Source organism: Pseudorca crassidens, chromosome 1, assembly GCF_039906515.1.
Source record: "Pseudorca crassidens isolate mPseCra1 chromosome 1, mPseCra1.hap1, whole genome shotgun sequence".
NCBI classification, from domain to species: domain Eukaryota; kingdom Metazoa; phylum Chordata; class Mammalia; order Artiodactyla; family Delphinidae; genus Pseudorca; species Pseudorca crassidens.
In genome coordinates, this window is record NC_090296.1 from 14,649,329 (window position 1) to 14,667,353 (window position 18,025).

General features: G+C 44.2%; 1 protein-coding gene across 8 annotated transcripts in view; it reads right to left on the minus strand.

Annotated features, from left to right (window-relative positions):
• Positions 1–18,025, minus strand: part of TDP1 (tyrosyl-DNA phosphodiesterase 1) — a 74,598-nt gene that overhangs the window by 54,142 nt on the left and 2,431 nt on the right. For 4 of the 8 annotated variants that reach the window (XR_010941129.1, XM_067728003.1, XM_067727974.1 and 1 more), the window contains exons 2-7: positions 15,277–15,833; positions 11,923–11,966; positions 11,221–11,283; positions 10,685–10,740; positions 8,476–8,572; positions 3,509–3,543 (exon numbers count right to left, since the gene is read on the minus strand). Coding sequence is in view for 7 of the 8 variants with exons in the window: in XM_067728003.1 (XP_067584104.1) it covers positions 3,509–3,543; positions 8,476–8,572; positions 10,685–10,740; positions 11,221–11,283; positions 11,923–11,966; positions 15,277–15,823 (842 nt within the window). In the remaining variant the exon portion in view is untranslated. Of the gene's footprint in view, positions 1–3,508; positions 3,544–8,475; positions 8,573–10,684; positions 10,741–11,220; positions 11,284–11,922; positions 11,967–15,276; positions 15,834–15,956; positions 16,119–18,025 lie in introns of all 8 variants that reach the window. The other 4 variants (XM_067727983.1, XM_067728024.1, XM_067727993.1 and 1 more) reach the window with 4 other exon arrangements.

Here is an 18,025-nt window from a genome sequence, read left to right on the forward strand (position 1 = left end):
TAATGCAAAGCTGGAGAAATGACAGCTGTTGAGCCAATCTTCTCTCCATGTATGAGATGTGCTCCCTGAAATCTGGGCAAATTTACATACACAGTTGCCACATTAGTAGCTGACTGTAATTAAGAATAAGCCAGTTACGAATTCATGATTTCACTTTGACAAATATTTCCATTAGTTAAGTTATCAATTAACAGGAAAATCATGCACTAATGTCAGTGAATCCTATCAAATAGCATTGAGAACTAATCTAAGGGGAGTCATATTAATCTTTTCATAGACAAAATGGCATGTCCCAATAAGGTCAGAGTTAAAAATGGATCAAACATATAAAGAAATGAGGTCTTCCCTGAAGAATACTGACCTGCATATTATCTGTTAAGCTATGGGGGCGGCAGAAGGGACATTTCCCCTATTTGAAGCTGTCCTTGCACAGGGGGAGGCAAGCTAATGTCCGCGGAGCATTTATGCACCAGGCACTGCTTTAGAAGCTGCACAGAATGCTAGCACACTAAATGCCACCCAATCCAGAGGAGGCGCTATCATTCCCATTTTACAACTGCAGAATCCGTGCCTAGGAGAGCTCATGGGGACTATCCAGCTCCCCACGTGAACCGGAAGCAGCGCTTATTTGGATCACACGTGTTGGATCCTCCTCTCGCTGTGCACGGCTTCCCTTGGGCTGGACAGGGCCGCAGCTACTTCATGCTACTGGGGCAGGAGTGGGTCACACGGAGGGGAGCCCTGCTACAGCCCGAAGAGGAGAGAGACTCATCCTGCAGTCTGCTCCAGGCTGCACAGCCAGATCTGACGCTTCCCTCCCCCTGTGGATTCTCAGGGCCGTGGGAGGTGCCTTTGCTTCCGGCTCTGGAGGCCACCAAAGAGCTTCAGCATTCTAAAGCACTATGAGATAAGCCCCGGGACTGCACAGCATCCTGGAAGCAGGGATGGAGCACGTTCACTGTCTCTAAGAGGACCATGAGCTCCTGGGGGATGGGGCCGCAAGTAGTATGTGGTCAGCACCCGCCAGCTGACGCAAGTGTGGCCCCGGAGACTCCTGCAGAGTTACTGTGGCAGCTCCACTCTGTTGGGGGAGGCGGGGGACGTGTTCACACCTGTCACCAGGAGCTGGAAGGCTTTCCTTCTTTCCTAGCTCATGCGTTTGTCTTGCCTCTCTCACCCAAAGACTAAAAGCTGGAAGGACAAAAGCCACTATGTCTTAAAACACTTTACATTCCCTTGAGCTGTGCTTCAAGAATATAATAGATATTTAATGAATAACTCTTAAAATATTTTAAAATGAACAACTGAAAGTAATTTCAAGGCATGAGTTCAATCTCCTACAAAATACTGGCATTTTAACAAAATGTAAACTACACACATACTACAGAGTGGGGAAAGGGTCTATCAGTACTTCCCTCGGCACTTTCAACTCTGAATGAGGAACTCTGCTGGGTTTAACCTGCAAAATGCATGTGCTGGAGGCGAAGGAAGAATGGGCTTGCAAAGTGCGTGCGCGGGCCAAAGGAAACAGGTTTAATTTTAGCAGTGAGGAAACAAAAGTAAATTAAGAACTTAAGCAAAAATAAACAGTTCTAGTCCTGTCTCCCAACACTGGCTGGAGGAAAGCTGCCTACCTACTTGGGGCCTCTAGTCTATAAAATGAAGACAAAGGACCAAGTAATTTTTTGAATAGCATTAAAAAAAAAAAAAAAGGAGGATAGCTCCATCCCCCTCAAATGCCACTGTGTCAGATCTGGGCCAGCCCAGCACTCAGTCCCTCCCCTGACCCAGGCTCTCCTATGACTCGCTAGCATATTAAGTGCAGTGTGAAAGTGCCCAAGAAACGCTGGCTGCAGGCACAGAACATGTGCCCTGCACAGGAACCCCACACTGCAGGTCTAGCAAATCATGCCCAGGATCCAAAACGGGGCTTGCTGAATGTACTCTGGAATCAGTAAGGTATTTAGGCTAGGGTTCCAGCTAAGGGCGGGGGACAAGGACGCTTTACTGGCAGAATCTCTCCCAGGACGGCTGACTACTACTACTGCCGCCCATCAGCGTCTCCCACTGTGGTGCAGCTATAGGAGCCTAAGATTCTGACTCAGCCTATTCAGTGCTATTTTGTATCCTTTGCTGAAATTAGCATTCTGTGAGCTCTGTGCCTGATACTCCAGCTAGGTAGGTGCTTGAGGTCACTCTCAACAACCCTCCATTACACTAAAGTTACCAATTAGGGGTGGTTGGTAAACGCAGCAACATTTACACAAGAGCACCTAAGACCAGATAATGTATCCTTGATAGGTGTCCTTTCACAAAGTGGCTCAGTGCTTTCTGCTCTGGTTCCTTTCTGGAGACAGACTGGCAAAATATAGCTTTAAGCTTACAAAGGGAATGATGAACATATGCCCTCGTTTTTGGCGTAGTAGCAGGAAAACAGTGGTCACTGAAAGACTCGGGGCAAACACTTCCTCCCATGAGATTCCTTGTTGCCTTAGGGACAGACACCCAAAGGGACATGCCTGAAGCAGGAGGCTACCTGTTTCCACTGCTGGTCTAGAAGAAAGATAAGGCTTTATCACTCTTTTTTTTTTTGCCGTACGGCGGGCCTCTCACTGCTGTGGCCTCTCCCGTTGCGGAGCACAGGCTCCAGACACGCAGGTTCAGCGGCCATGGCTCATGGGCCCAGCCGCTCCGCGGCATGTGGGATCTTCCCCGACCGGGGCACGAACCCGTGTCCCCTGCATCGGCAGGCGGACTCTCAACCACTGCGCCACCAGGGAAGCCCTTTGTCACTCTTTTGAGTGTGACATATTTCTAGAGAAATATGATTTACAAAAATACTGAAATCGAGGCAACCATGTCTTATTCTTTTCTCAGCTAGAGAACAATTATGTAAAACGGCTCTATTAAACAGTAAGACTCAAATAAAACGGGAGTCAAGCTGATGTGTATCAAGTAGGAAGTAAGAGAAAAGTTTCTCCTGTCTGTTGTTTGCAATGTCTCAGAAATTATCCTAAGAGAATTTTCTGAGATGTCTTGAAGCAGGGACAGGTACCAGCCTCTCAAGATGACAATTTCTTGTAAAACAGTTTTTCTTTCAATCACAGCACAGTTGACCCAACAATATTCTATTTGATGCAACTCAGAATCTTATGAAATTCACAAGACCCTCTTTAAAGTGGTGGAATCCATAGGCATGTGACTACCGCACGTACAGTCATGCGTAACCGCGGACCACAATCTATCCCCCTCAGTTGGCTATAATGAACGCCCTCAAGAGAAAGCAGAAACCACATCACAGATTCAGACTTTCATGTCCAGAGCCAGAATCCTGGTACTTGGTCTTAAGGCTGTTCAGAAACAACTCCTTTTCCTCTGCTTCCTAAGTGATAGCTTTTCCCCCAGCAAAATCATCACATGTGAGTCCCTCTAAGGGCGATTTCTGAAGAGCATCCTCTGATCTATTAAACTCATATCCTCCCCTCCCCATTTCATAAAAATTGCTTACGTGTGGTGTGTTCCAAATGCAATATCCAACTTTGCCTAGGATAAAAAAGAGGTCAAGTTACTTGTTTTTTAAAAACTCAATAATATCCCTATCTATTGAAAATTAAATTAGAAAAGATTCAGGTCAACTTTTTTTTGTTTTTAAAGTTGTTACTGCCCTCTAGTGGACAAGCCCTTGATCGCCAAAGCAGCTTTTATTTTTTAATCTTTTTTTAACATTTTTACTGGAGTATAATTGCTTTACAGTGGTGTGTTAGTTTCTGCTTTATAACAAAGTGAATCAGTTATACATATACATATATCCCCATATCTCTTCCCTCTTGTGTCTCCCTCCCTCCCTATCCCACCCTTCTAGCTGGTCACAAACCACTGAGCTGATCTCCCTGTGCTATGCGGCTGCTTCCCACTAGCTATCTACTTTACATTTGGTAGTGTATATATGTCCATGCCACTCTCTCACTTTGTCCCAGCTTACCCTTCCCCCTCCCTGTGTCCTCAAGTCCATTCTCTAGTAGGTCTGCGTCTTTATTCCCATCTTGCCTCTAGGTTCTTCATGACTTTTTTTTTTTAGATTCCATATATATGTGTTAGCATATGGATTTGTTTTTCTCTTTCTGACTTACTTCACTCTGTATAACAGACTCTGGGTACATCCACCTCACTACAAATAACTCAGTTTTGTTTCTTTTTAGGGCTGAGTAATATTCCATTGTATATATGTGCCACATCTTCTTTATCCATTCATCTGTCGATGGACACTTAGGTTGCTTCCGTGTCCTGGTTATTGTAAATAGAGTCGCAATGAACATTGTGGTACATGACTCTTTTTGAATTATGGTTTTCTCAGGGTATATGCCCAGTAGTGGGATTGCTGGGTCGTATGGTAGTTCTATTTTTAGTTTTTTAAGGAACCTCCATACTGTTCTCCATAGTGGCTGTATCAATTTACATTCCCACCAACAGTGTATGAGGGTTCCCTTTCCTCTACACCCTCTCCAGCATTTATTGTTTGTAGATTCAAAACAGCTTTTAGAATAGCATCCAGTGAGGTTCATTTTTTAAAAAACTTCTTTTTCATTACCCAGAATGATTCAACACATATTGCATTTTTAATTACACTAATTAGAAGTGAGAAGCCTAATTTCCTTAGAAGCCAGAAAACTAGTAAAAACAAATAAGACTCTATGCAACGTTTTAAAATTAGATATTTGGCTTATACAGAAATACACACACAAAGTTTTCAAAGCATACTTAAAAGAAACATTGAAAGTGGTGGCAGTATTGAGACATTATGATATTAAAAGTTTTCTTACATTTATAACACAGAAGATGCTGAAAATAAATATATTAAATCCATTTTTCATGTTTTAAAATGATATCTTTACAAACAAATGGGGGGGGTAGGTGGGGAAGTAAAACATTTTATCTAAAATCCGGTATAGCAAGACCTTGGTTAGGCCTCAAGATGAAAAAGTTAAAATAAATAGAGATGTCAAGAATAGTTTACCAGCTAGGAATTCTGTGTATGGACACAAATCCTGTCTTCACAACTATGTAGGACTTTGGAAAATACTTGAATCTCTATGCCTCGGAAAATACTTGAATCTCTATGCCTCATCTTTCTACTCTTTGAAATGAGGGTACTGTTAGGAGATTCAGGGAGTTGTTAGGAATAAATGAGAGAAGTACACATAAAACACTTAGGAAAAGGAGCTGCACGGGGTAAGCACTCTACAAATGGAAGCAAGTGCTATTAAAATCGAAGCGTCCCCCTGTCCACTCTCCACAGGTGGGCCTGTCTGCTGGGGGCAGCGATGGGCAACTGGAATACACAGGTGAGAATGACATAGCCCGTCTTGGGGATGCTCACGGACAGATGGCCAGGTTCACTACTCTTGTAAACTCAGTGTTCGGGCTGCTCACAGACTGGCACACGTTTGTGTGGACTGGCCACAGAAGAGTGAGCAGGAAAGTACATTTCATGTCTTTCTTTTAAAAAAAAATTAACACAATGTTGTGTTAGTTTCAGGTGTACAGCAAAGTGATTCAGTTATATTGATACGTATATATCTCTATTCTTTTTCAGATTCTTTTCCCTTATAGGTTACTACAAAATACTGAGTATAGTTCCCTGTGCCATACAGTAGCTCCTTGTTGGTTATCTATTTTATATATAGTAGTGTGTATATGCTAATCCCAGTATTTCACGTCTTTAAATTACAAAATTAGAACAAAGGCCGCCACTCTGTAAATTGATATTTAGCTCAGGAAAAGCAATGGTCAAAATACTTGGTTTCTGAGTTTAGTTTTGTGATTTGTTGTGGGCTTTTGGGCAAGTCTAAGCACAAAAGCAAGGATGATAATAATTTCAACAGATAATATTTAACGGGTGCTTCTTTTTGGCAAATGCATCAAATTCTTTGCCCAATAACCCTATGAGATACAGTATTAGTAATTCATTTTAAAGATGAAGAAATGAGGCTTTAAGTGGTTAAGTGATGGGCCCAGAATGACACAGCTAGCGGGCAGAGAGCTGGGACAGAACCCAGGAAGTCTGAACCTGGACCACCAGGTGTGCAAAATGGGAAAAGTGTCAGCATCCACTTATTCTTTGACTTAACGTGACCCAGCTTAGTCAAATGACACTACGTTGCTAAAAAAAATTCAAAAATTCATTTTATAGACAAGATATAAAGGTATTTCAATAAGTCAGGATGGGGCAATCACCATGTCCCTCAGACTAGAGCTGGGAGCTTACGGAGGCTCTGCACACAAGGTTTGGAAGACAGGGCTCGTTACACCCTCTAGTGGCTGGCCTGAAGCACGCCACTAGGCATGCCACCTAAACTTTTCAGTACATTTGAAAAACACTTTGTATTTCCATTGATTTATCTCTGTTTTTCAGGATTCCCGTGTTATTTTATTTTCTGCCCACTATTAGTCTGATAAGTACTATCCTACTGCAGTTTAACCTCTTCTGTTTTTGGAAACAAATGCAAAACAAGGGGATTTTAGGCAACTGCTAAGCAAAGGCATATCTTGTGTAGAAGGTAAGCTGCAAACAGGATGGATAAAGAGATGGAATAATTTAAAACTCTACATAAAGTACAGTGAGTTACATCACAGGAAAAATGTTGTGAGACAGGTTTAAAATTGATCAGGTTGAGATTTCTCACTGTTTTAATCTTTAAAAAAATACACATACACACATAGATAATATTCTATAGCTAGAAGAAGTGATAAAACGTGAGTTGGAATTCTTTTACCTTGTATGGATGGAGGAAAAAGGACGTTAGAAGGAAAATGGAAAAGAAAAATAATTAGGTTCTATGTAATTCACTCTTGCCTCTGTACTCCAAGAGCAGAAATCCTGAGCCAATTTCACTAAGCTATTGGCCAGGAGAGAAAAGGGCCATGAAAGACTCATTCATCAAGCTGCTCATGAATGGACTGACCAACTTGCTCAAACAGGAAAAGGTGAATATTACACCAGCCACTTCAGAACCACCACAGGAAGGAAATGATAAATGTTAACATTTTCTGAATTCCATGCTACCCCCTTGCCTCCCCTCCCCGCCCAGTGTGCCTGCTTCTTACACAAAATGTCACACATGAAAAGATCCTTTCAGACGTGGAGGCTAAAACAAGGAGTCCTAAGGAAACTCCAAGACTCACTGGTCACACTGTATTTCCATGAACTGACTGGAAAGTATCAGGACAAAATTATGGGAATATATAAAGAAACAGCCTTCTCGCCCCTTCTCTGCTTTGGTCCCAGCAAACCAAGCCTGTTCTGAGACCACTTAACGCCCCTCATCGGACTAGGATCACAAGCAGCATACAACTCGCAAGGTAGTTTTCTAACAGGTCTGCTTCTGATCGATCTATGGGTCTCTCCAGTATTGAGTGATTCTTGGGAAAAAGAACTAAGGGCTATGGGTGAAATGTCAATGGCAGCTAATGTCACAATAAAAACTACCAGTTTTAAGCTGCCTTCAGAGAAAGAAACTGCCATTGAATTGAATCCAAAAAACCTGCTCAATAATGCTGAAACCTCCGTTTCCACAGGGACATGGACAAAATAGATACAACCAGAGGGCTGGCAGGTTGGGGATAGACAGGGAACCCTTGATGTACCAGTTACAACTGAAGAAAGTGAACGCTTGAACCTGAACGAGAAAACTAGGTGGACAAAATAGATGACTTCAGATACGAGAATCACTGACATGTGCAAGGAGATTTAGTCTATGTGGCTCCAGAGCGGGAAAATTAGGACCAACGTAGAAGGCAGAGGAAGAAGATTGTGTGTGTCAACCTGGCTAGGCCACAGCACCCAGATTTTGGTCAGATGTTGCCGTGAAGGTATTTTTTGAGGAGATTAACGTTTCAATCAGTGGACTTTGTGTAAAGGAGATTACCCTCCAGAATGTTTGTGAGTCTCAGTCAGTCTGTTGAAAAGTGGAAAGGAAATTAAAAAAAGACTGATTTCCTGCAGGAAGAGGGAATGAGTCTCCAGTCGGTCTTTGGCCTCAAAATGCAACATCAGTGCTTCTTGGGGTCTCCAGCCTGCCCTGCAGATTTTGGACTTGCCACCCTCCACAATCACGTGAGCCAGTTTTTTGAAAATAAATCTCTGTCTACACACACACACACACACACACACACACACACACACACACACACACACACACACACACACACACACACCCTTATTGGTTCTGTGTCTCTGGAGAACCCTGACTAATTACAGAGATATCAGGTTAACATAAAGGAAAATCTTTCAACCATGAGGGCTACCCACAAATGGGATGAGCTACCTCAGGAAGCGTTTAAGCCAAGGCTGGAGAGATGTCTGTTGGTGATGCTGGAGAGAGGATTCCTGCATTAGGTGGGTGGATAGACTCAAGGTCTCAATTTCCTTCCAACTCTCAGACTAAGCATGATCTCGAAGGGCAATGAGTACCTTACCTGGCAGAGGGCAATGTTTTCATAAGGCTTTGCCTGGGCATGTAGGTGAGCCTTTGCTTCGCGTTTGTCGCCATGCACGAGCAGGATTGGTTTCTTCCTGAAAAAGAGATCAGGAGTATTTAAAATCCATCATTCATGAAGCTGAACTGGCACCCAGTTAAGGGTCGTTGACCACCGACATCTGTTTCTGGCCTGTGTGGTGACTGAGTAGGGGGCCGGCACAGGACATTGACCGGCTAACCTTCGGTAACTGGTTACGTTTATAATGGAGCCCTGCGGCCTGAGCCTGAAGCTCTGCTGTGACCTGGAGGGGTTGTGACTCAAGAAAGTCCTCGAGTAATTATCTTCTTTCGTCCAAAAGGGCACATCATCAGCTCTGTGTTAATATATTTAAATTCAGATAGACTAAAAGATATACAATCATTGTTGTCTAGTATGATGCTCTTTTCTTTCCCTTCTCTTGGCCCAAACAATAGACCACTTCCTCACTAGCCATATGTTAAACCCCTACTGTGAGCAAGGTCCTGCACCAGATGCCAGAATACAAGTGAAGGGGCCCAGGCCCACAGCATGTAGTTTCACTAATAGCTGGTGATATTTCAATGCAACAGAGCCCAATGCACATTGAAAATGCCCTATTTTTAAATTCAAAAGGACAATATAAAAACATTCTGCAGGAATAGATTAAAAGGGCTTTTAAAGGAACCATGATCTACTCTGGTTAATTCAAAGTGAGATAAGCCTTAGAAATCAATACACCTTTATAAGCTCTCCCAACAAAACAAAAATTGGATTTTTCTCCAACAAGCAATCAAGCAAGATGAACAACTTCCACAATTATCAACCACATGCAGAACGATTCTCTGCCACACGGGAAGGGACAACACTCAACTAAAAAGAAACAGGACAGGGGCTTCCCTGGTGGCGCAGTGGTTGAGAGTCCGCCTGCTGATGCAGGGGATGCGGGTTCGTGTCCCGGTCCGGGAAGATCCCACATGCCACGGAGCGGCTGGGCCCGTGAGCCATGGCCGCTGAACCTGCGCGTCCGGAGAATGTGCTCCGCAACGGGAGAGGCCACAACAATGAGAGGCCTGCGTACCGCCAAAAAAAAACCCAAAACACTTTATTTCTGGGTGTGTCTGTGAGGGTGCTTGCGGAGGAGATGACCATTTGAATCAGTGGCTCAGCAAAGCAGATCGCCCTCCCTAATGTGGGTGGGCATCATCCAATACTTTGAATAGGTTGGTGAAATTATTTTCTCTCCTGTTTAAGCCACTGTTATTTCTACTTTTCTGTTACATGCAGCTGAAACTAATCTTACGTGTTACAGGTCAAATATGAGCCCTTGAGTGCCAAAGCTGCTTGGGAAATTTCAACAGTCTTTTATCTATTAGTATTATTTTTGGCTGTGCCTCGTGGCTTGCAGGATCTTAGTTCCCCAACCAGGGAATGAACCTGGGCCACAGCAATGAAAGCACCGAGTACTAACCACTGGACTGCCAGGGAACGCCCAGCATTTTATCTATTAGTAATAATGAAGCTTCCCACAATCTGACGTGCTAAATGCACCATGGACTTTGAGGACCCTGACAACCATTCTCCTGCATGTGTATTCCTCCACCTTACCTGCTGTTATGGGATTCTGCCACGCCCATGTGTTAGACATGGGACAGATGGCATGTCACCATGGGATGCCATATTTATTTGGTTTGCACTGCCTAACATGAGGCAGACAGACTGAAAACCCATCACTTCCATAATCTGGGTAAGGGAAGGCCCTATGACCCCTGCATTAACTCCTCAGCTACGTGAAAAATCACTTGTGAAACAAGAGAGTCTCAAAAAAAGAACAGCACTGATGTGCCCAGTGAAGCATGGCATGCTTGTAGGTCGAGAATGCAGGTGGCAGTGACCTTTTCCTTCATATTAACATTGGACCTAAAATTCTTTTATTTGGGCTGAAATTTGTCCTAATCTACTTCTGGACAGAACAGAAGGACATGCTAAAATCTGTATTAGGAAGGCTTGTGATTAGTTAGAATATATCAAAAAATGCTGTTTTCCCAGTATAACTTAACGTTTTTATGATTTCAATAGTTCCAAAAGAAATATTCAAAGAAGATGCACGGCAGCTGCCTGAGAAACACAAATCTTGTGTTTTAAGGCTGCATTACAGTTATGACGTCATCTGTCACTCTGTGGAACTCACCTGAACTCTGGTGGATACTGTTTTATGAGCCAGTCCACATCAAAGCAGTAGTTAAACTGGATGGGGGGAAGAAAAGAAGTCACGGGCAATTCAGAAAAGCAGTCTATAAGGAGAAGTGTTTGGTTATTGAATTCAAAGAAACTCTAATGATGAACCACATATATTATGTATAAACATGGACAATTTGCTACAATACTCATAAACAAAGCTAAAATACATCTTGAAGGGAATACACCATTCAAAGGTTCTGAATTAGTGCGGGAGTGCCTGAGAAAACAGAAAATTACCTCTGCATGCTTTGGCAGCATTTATATTTGTAAACTGAGTCTTTTTACAATATTTCTAAGAGTCCTCTGATTAATGGGGCTTATAAATTTATCCCTTTTCCCCTAGATGACTATAAAAAGCACTTTTGGAAAAGAACATTTCCTTTCAGCCTAACTTATGAGCTAGCTTTGTAAACAGGCATCTGCGACTGGACATTCACTAGGCTTATGACGATTACATCTTGATTACAGGTTCTGGACTAGACTTACCCACGGGGGTCCTCCCCAGGCCTGGGTAATCCCTGGACCTCCTCCTGGACATACTGACTCAATCTAGCCAGGAGAACACACACAAATTCACCCCACGTTCCATCTGGAGACCAGGATTCCCATCGCCAAGCAGAACATGGAGCACACAGAAAGCTTTGCCTTCTTTAGGCACAAGACCTTGTTCTATTTGCTGGAGAGCCTGGCACGTGAAGGTGATTTATCAACGCAAAGGGACCAGCTCTGTCAGGCAGGAGAGCTGCCAATCAAACACATCAATCAAACATGCAGACGTACCCACATCCATAACTTCTACTCACTTCTCTTTGGAGGGTGTAGGAAATTTCTCATTTACTTCTCTAAATCAAATCAAACTTGACATGGCCTTCACCTCTCTACCCACACTCCCAGGGAGTTGCACCAGAGTCCTGTGAGATTATTAGTGTCCCAGAGAGAAGTCCCTCAGGTTGGAATTTCCAGAGTGACTTCCTGGCCAGTCCTTAGGGCCCAATCGAGAGTCAGAAGCCCCAGTGATCGTGCATCCACGTTCCAGGCTGATGGATCCCACAACCGCGGCGTCTGGCGCCAGCCTCCAGGTAAGTGCGATCTCAGGGACCCTGCACAGGACCGGCCCACAGGTCCCGCCGCTCACTTTCTTACAGAGTTATTTGCCCCTTCCGTCCAAAGAAACAACTGTAAACTCACCTGAGCTGAAGAAACAAGTGTCCCAAATAGAGGAGATAAAATATCTGGGGAGACAAAACATTTATATCTAATTTCATATTTTTGATAAAGACTACCTAGTAATAATAATCACAACTGACTTATTAAACAGTCACCGACGAGAATTTGGCTTAGAAAATGATGCACTGAAAAGGTACTACAAGACTAGACTTTAATGTTCCATAAAATTCAAGAGGAAATTTCCCTGGGCTATTTAATAATATTTATTATGTATCAGTATTATTTAACCACACATAATGGAAAATCAAGATCTACAACTTTAGTACTGGATGACTGGGCAATTTTACAAACTGCCAAGAAGGACAATAACGATGAGCGTCCTTCCTCTTTCCAGATCTCTTAATTTTTTACCTCCTTCAAGTACTCACTGAAGTCTCTCGCCAGGAAACCTCCCCAGTCTGGGACTAGCAAGACAGCTCTCTGGAGCCTGAGGGCTCTTGCTTCCCGTGGAGGGAGGACAGAGGCCCCCGCAGCTCCAAGCTCATATTTCTAGCACCCAGGTCATCTCTAAGGAGGGCCCACCTTGCACCCACTCAGGCTTTACTTCAGAGAAAACAGAAAGCCATGTCTACGCCCTGAGAGGAAGCACAAAACCCTCATCGCCACCACCGATTATAACAGCCTCACTTGGACAGGACCCATCGGGTGCCAGGTTCTGTTCCTGGTACTTTCCACGTGTTAACTCTCACTCCTCGCAGCCATTTTCTGTCCGTGGGGGTCTGTCGTTCCCATGTTGTAGATGGAGAGTCTCTCCTTAGGGGGCCGCCCGTGGCCACACAGCTGGGGTCAGGCAGGGTCGGGACTTGAACACAGACAGTCTGGCTCCAGCGCTTCCGCTCTAGCCACCAATCCAACCCTGAGGGTTCAGACTGGGCTCGTTCACTTATTTGTCCCATATTTATTGAGTGCCTCCAGACATGGAGATAAATGCCAGGGCACAAAGATTTTAAAAGAACGAAGAAGTCCTCTAAGGAAGCTTAAAGGGAGAGTTGCACAATCAAGAGAGAAACTGCAACGTGGGGGCCCCATTTTGCCCCCACTGCCACTCCTCTTTCTACCTTTCTAAATTTTATCCCTTTTTCAAGGCCCATCTGAGGTCCCTCTTCCTCCATGAGATCTTCTAAACAACCTACAATTATGGCCTTTGCTGGAGTGGTACACCAAACGCTTAAGAGCACGCACTATGATGCTGGAATGCCTGGATTCAAATCCCAGTTCTGCCATCTGCCAGCTCTATGACCTTGGGCAGGTTATTTAACTTCTCTGCAGATCGGTCACCTATCCGAGGAGGACAACTGTAACATCTACTCATAAGGCTGTTTCGAGGATTAAAGGAGATAATCTATATAAAAGCTCCTATCATGTTACCTCTCCTTCTTCCGTATCTTGGTGCTAATAGCCAGTCTTTATCACTTTATTATATGCAGCAAAACCTTACATAGTTCTCTATTTCCTGTTTCAATCTCTCTCAAATAAAATGACACACTGAGATCTATCTTATATATTTCTGCAAAGCACCTAGACATTTGCAAAAAGGAAAAATAAACACCTTGTAGAACCAAACTCTTTATAGTATGGAATTAAATATACCAACATTTATACATCACATAAGATGTAATTATACATTGGGTATATAATTAAAACACTATTAACAGTGAACACAATCTATTCTTGAATGCGGGCAAGAAAGGTAATGTGAAATACGGGTGACAACGTTTATTTTGTGTATCTGCCACGTGAATATACTGTGCCGGGCACTTCATGTGTTATCTCCCTTTTTTCTGAATCCCCAGTTTAAAGGTGAGTGAACTGAAATTGTGAAGAATGTTAGGTCCTTTGTTAATTACCAACACAGCAAGCAGGTGGTGAGGCCCTGTGTCTGGGATTCTAGGGGCCCTGCCGTTCTCTCAAAGGAAACCCTTGTTTCCTCTCTGCACGCAAAGCTTTTGACACCAAGTGTAGCAGGAGGGAGGGGGGCTTCCCACACAGACCAATCCTCCACGGACACCAGCTGCGCGTCCTACAACTGAATTTAATTCTGACACCATCCACCCGGAGGTGGCATCAGACCCCACAGGACTGCCCCCACCTCAGATGCCAGTCACAAGTCCGGACCCCCTGTGCTTCTGACCGACCGGTTATAAATTGGGGGTTGCCACCATCCCCTCCGCGGGCTCGATAATTTGCTGCAAGGCCTCACAGAACTCAGAAAAGCAATTTCCTCGCTAGATTACCAGCTTATTATAAAAGGACACAACTCAGGAACAGCCAGATGAAGAGATGCACAGGGCGAGGTATGGGGGATGGGGCACGGCCATGCCCTCTGCAGGTGCGCCACGGCCCAGCACCTCCTCGTCGGCACCAACCTGGAGGCTCTGTGAACCCTTCCAGTGAGGGGTCTTTTACAGAGGCTTCATTACACAGGCAAGACTGACTAAATCAGTGGCCCTTAGCGGTGAACTCAATCTCCAGCCCCTCTGCCCTCCCCGGAGGTGGAGGTTAGGGCTGAAAGTTCCAGCTTTAATCACCAGGCTGGTTCCCCAGGCAACCAGCACCCCCCTTCCTAGGGGCTTTCCAAAAGTCATCGCATTAACATACACTCCACTCCGGTGTGGCTGAAAGGGGCTTGTTAGGAATAACAAAAGATGCTCCTTTCACCCTTCATCACCTTGGAGCTATTTCAGGAACCTGGGACAAAAACCAAAACCAAACCCCAACTATAACCAGAGTGAAGACCAAATATCTGTATACATCACAATATCACACAGATACTCCCTGGGGACTAACCACAGCAACCAAAAATCAGGGCACTTCTTGTTTTGCTTCTGCGCCAGGAACCAAAACCAGGCTTTCAAGCAACGGTTCTCAAACTTGATTGGGCTCGTTAAAGGAGATTGCAGGGCCAGGCTCCCAGAGTCTGGTGCTGGGAATCTGAAGAGGAGGCCGAGAATTTGCATGTTCAACAAGCTCCGGGTGGTGCTGACACTGCTGGTCCAGGGACCAGAGAGAACTATTGCTGTCAAGGGCTGACTACTTGGTTAATAAAGTGTCAGCGACCGAGTTTAACCTTTAAATTACAAGTTAAGTAATTCTAAGCACTGTGCAAGGGGTGCCAGCAGGGTGGCCTGCAGGGCTCTGGGAGATACCCGCTGGCTTCCCGTTTGCTGTCAGACGAATGCATCTGCTTGTCAAAATGGGTTCTTTTCCCCCTGAGAGAAGTTCAGAGGGTTCTTAAGAGATCCCTTCTAGGCTTCCCTCCTGTTTTTCGAGGGGGAGCCCCACACGTGCAGCTCCCAGACCCCCGGCTTCACTCACCCCTGATGTGGAGGGCTCCCGAGTTATACTTTGGCTTAATTCCGGAGACTCTAGTGAGGAAAAATTGGAAGGGGTTCCCTTTACCCAGCATGTCCCAGATGTCTTGGCCTTCCCCTGACGTTTCAAGCCCGTGGCCGGCTGAGGGGCTGTGATGCTCAGCTCCCGGGACAGCACCATCTCTGGGAGAAGGGAGGCCTTTCTCCTCTTTGACCCCCGTGTCCTCAGCCTGCTTCTGCTGCGTCTCTGGTGGCAGCTCATCCTCACTGCTGGAGAGACACCAGCCCAGGTCTTCCTGGGAACCGCCCTTCTGCCTTTTGGGAGGTGAAGCTTCTGAAACGGAATCTGTGCTGCTGAATTTCACGGGTGCGATCTTCCTCCTGTGGGCAGCTTTCCGAGCCTCGGAACAGGTGTACTTTGGCTCACTGGCTGCTCCCTGCTCAGCGTGCGGGAGAAAAGAGGTAGATGGCTCGTCCGGTCTTGGCTTTTCCTCCTCACTTTCATCACTACTGGATATCGTCCACCTCCCATAATTGCCTTCCTGAGACATTACACTTCCTCTGGAAATGAAAGGTGGAAATTTCGTTATTTCCCATCCATCAGGCCACCGGCACACTCATGCTCTTGCTCTCAAATTCCGTGTCCTGAGCTTCTAGGACACATACAGCACACCTGACACTTACCAGATGCCAAGACGTGTCACTAACATCAGCGGCTCTGTAGGTGTTCACGGCACATCACCACAATCTGCCGTGAGAACTTGGCAAATAAAGTGATGGCGAAAATCCTGCTCACCTTCTGCTTCTCTCCCTTTGTCTTTCCACCTAGACCTTGTTCTTAAATGCCTGAGGAAATGGAGTTGAGCCAAAGTCCAAAACAAAAATGTCCACTCTTAGCCCTGAAGCTTCCAACAGGTGTTTGGGGTTAAGGTCAGTTTAAGGAATTTCAGGAGTAATTCTGACTATGCTCATATTTTTAAGGTCAAATTGGAATTTATCACCTATTCCTCACCCAGGTACGGGAGCCCAAAGGACTTCAGGGACTACTTCTTACTCCCCCAAGATAAGCTACTTACCATAGAGCTTAACGAAATCCTCCAGACAGTATCAAATGATCAATTCTATCTATACATTATCTAGGGATGCTTCCATGAGCACCCAACTGACTCAATGATTATCTAATCCTAAATCAAACCATGAAAACCTGCAGAGAAAGAACTTGTACTAAAGCAAAACGTTACTTGTTTTCTAAACCACACAGTTTAACTTCTACTTTCTTGCTCTCAAAAGAGGAAAACACATGAAACTTTTGCTTTTCTTACCTACAAAATGTCACCAATTCAAGAGTAAAGGGCTATCTAAGTAGATTTCCCAAATAACTAAAGAAGAGCTCCTTAGTGTGATTTAAAAAAAAAAACAAACACTTTAGTACAAGACCCAGAGGAAAATTACACAACTCAAGAGTCTGTGCTCAGATCGTGGACAGAGTGTCTACATGTTTGCTCTACAGCGTAAGCAGGACCTGCTATGAGTGCAGATATAGGACAGACTGCAGCATAACCCCCACTCCTTAAAAAAGGCTAAATTCTGCACTGAAAGACTTGCTAATGAATATACTTTCATGTTTCAAGCTAAAAAGTATATATTTTTTAAGGTATCTATCACTTTGTACAACTTCTCACCTTTTTCAATTTATGACCAAGTCAGATAAGGTTTCTCCTGTAAATTACACATTTCAAGGACCTTTTAAGCAGAGTGCATCTAGACAATAATTTGACTCGTTCTTCATGGCCCAGGGTCACTATTAAGCCCACCTGGCATGGACAGTGTTTTGCAGCCACAACTGTAGGGACCACAGATGGATGCAGACACTTGCTCCTGTAATAGGGGCCCTAGACTCTGTCTAGGTATTCTTTTCTAGAAGTTCTCTGTCCTTTCCCCCTGTGTTCAGTCCACTTCTAGGGGCTGTTTGAACTCTGAGTAGGTTTTTCCCCCTAAATTGTTTCTAATCTGATAAGGGTTAAGACACCAGATAATCAAGCTTGTTGGAACTGTATTGTTACAGTTAACAGGATCTGAGAACCAGGTTTTCCCATGAAAGGGGTTAAGACAGACTTACTATTTAACACCTACTTAAACAGCTCAGTTTTTTGTTTGTTTTGACTGTTTTTTTAAAACTTAAGTTCCCTTAGCGTTCTAGACTCTGGAGACTGCTATCACAATTCACTTTGAAGGAGCCATTTTGTCAGTTAGTTTGTAATTGAAAAATGATTTAAGAACAAAAGAACCATCTCTGGAAAAACTACTGTGCTGTAAGCTCTAGCTTCCATTGAATTCTAAACCAGCTCTAAAGCTAGGCAATGAGTAATAGAATCTTCAACTGAGATTCCTCAGCCTGTTCTCCCTAGATTCCTGCCCCATCCTAAAGCAAAGAGAGGGTCTCAGAGTTTTTAGGTGAAAAAAGGGTTCAGCTCCCAGCCTGAGAAAAGGAGCTGTATGCAGACCTTAGAGATCACCACCACCCCTCTTCCCAGATCAATTACGTATAAATAAAATGGAATTCAAAAATCCTGAGAACTCTAAAAGGAAAATATTTATTCGTCTTTAGTGACTGTGTGAGCTATTTAGGAGATTTCTAAATTTTTCAGTTTTATCATTATCTACACTTTCTAGAACCACATGTGGGGTGGGGGAGGGGAGGACAGAGAATTCCTTCCAAAAAAGGACAAATGGGTAAAAAATAAAGCTTTGAA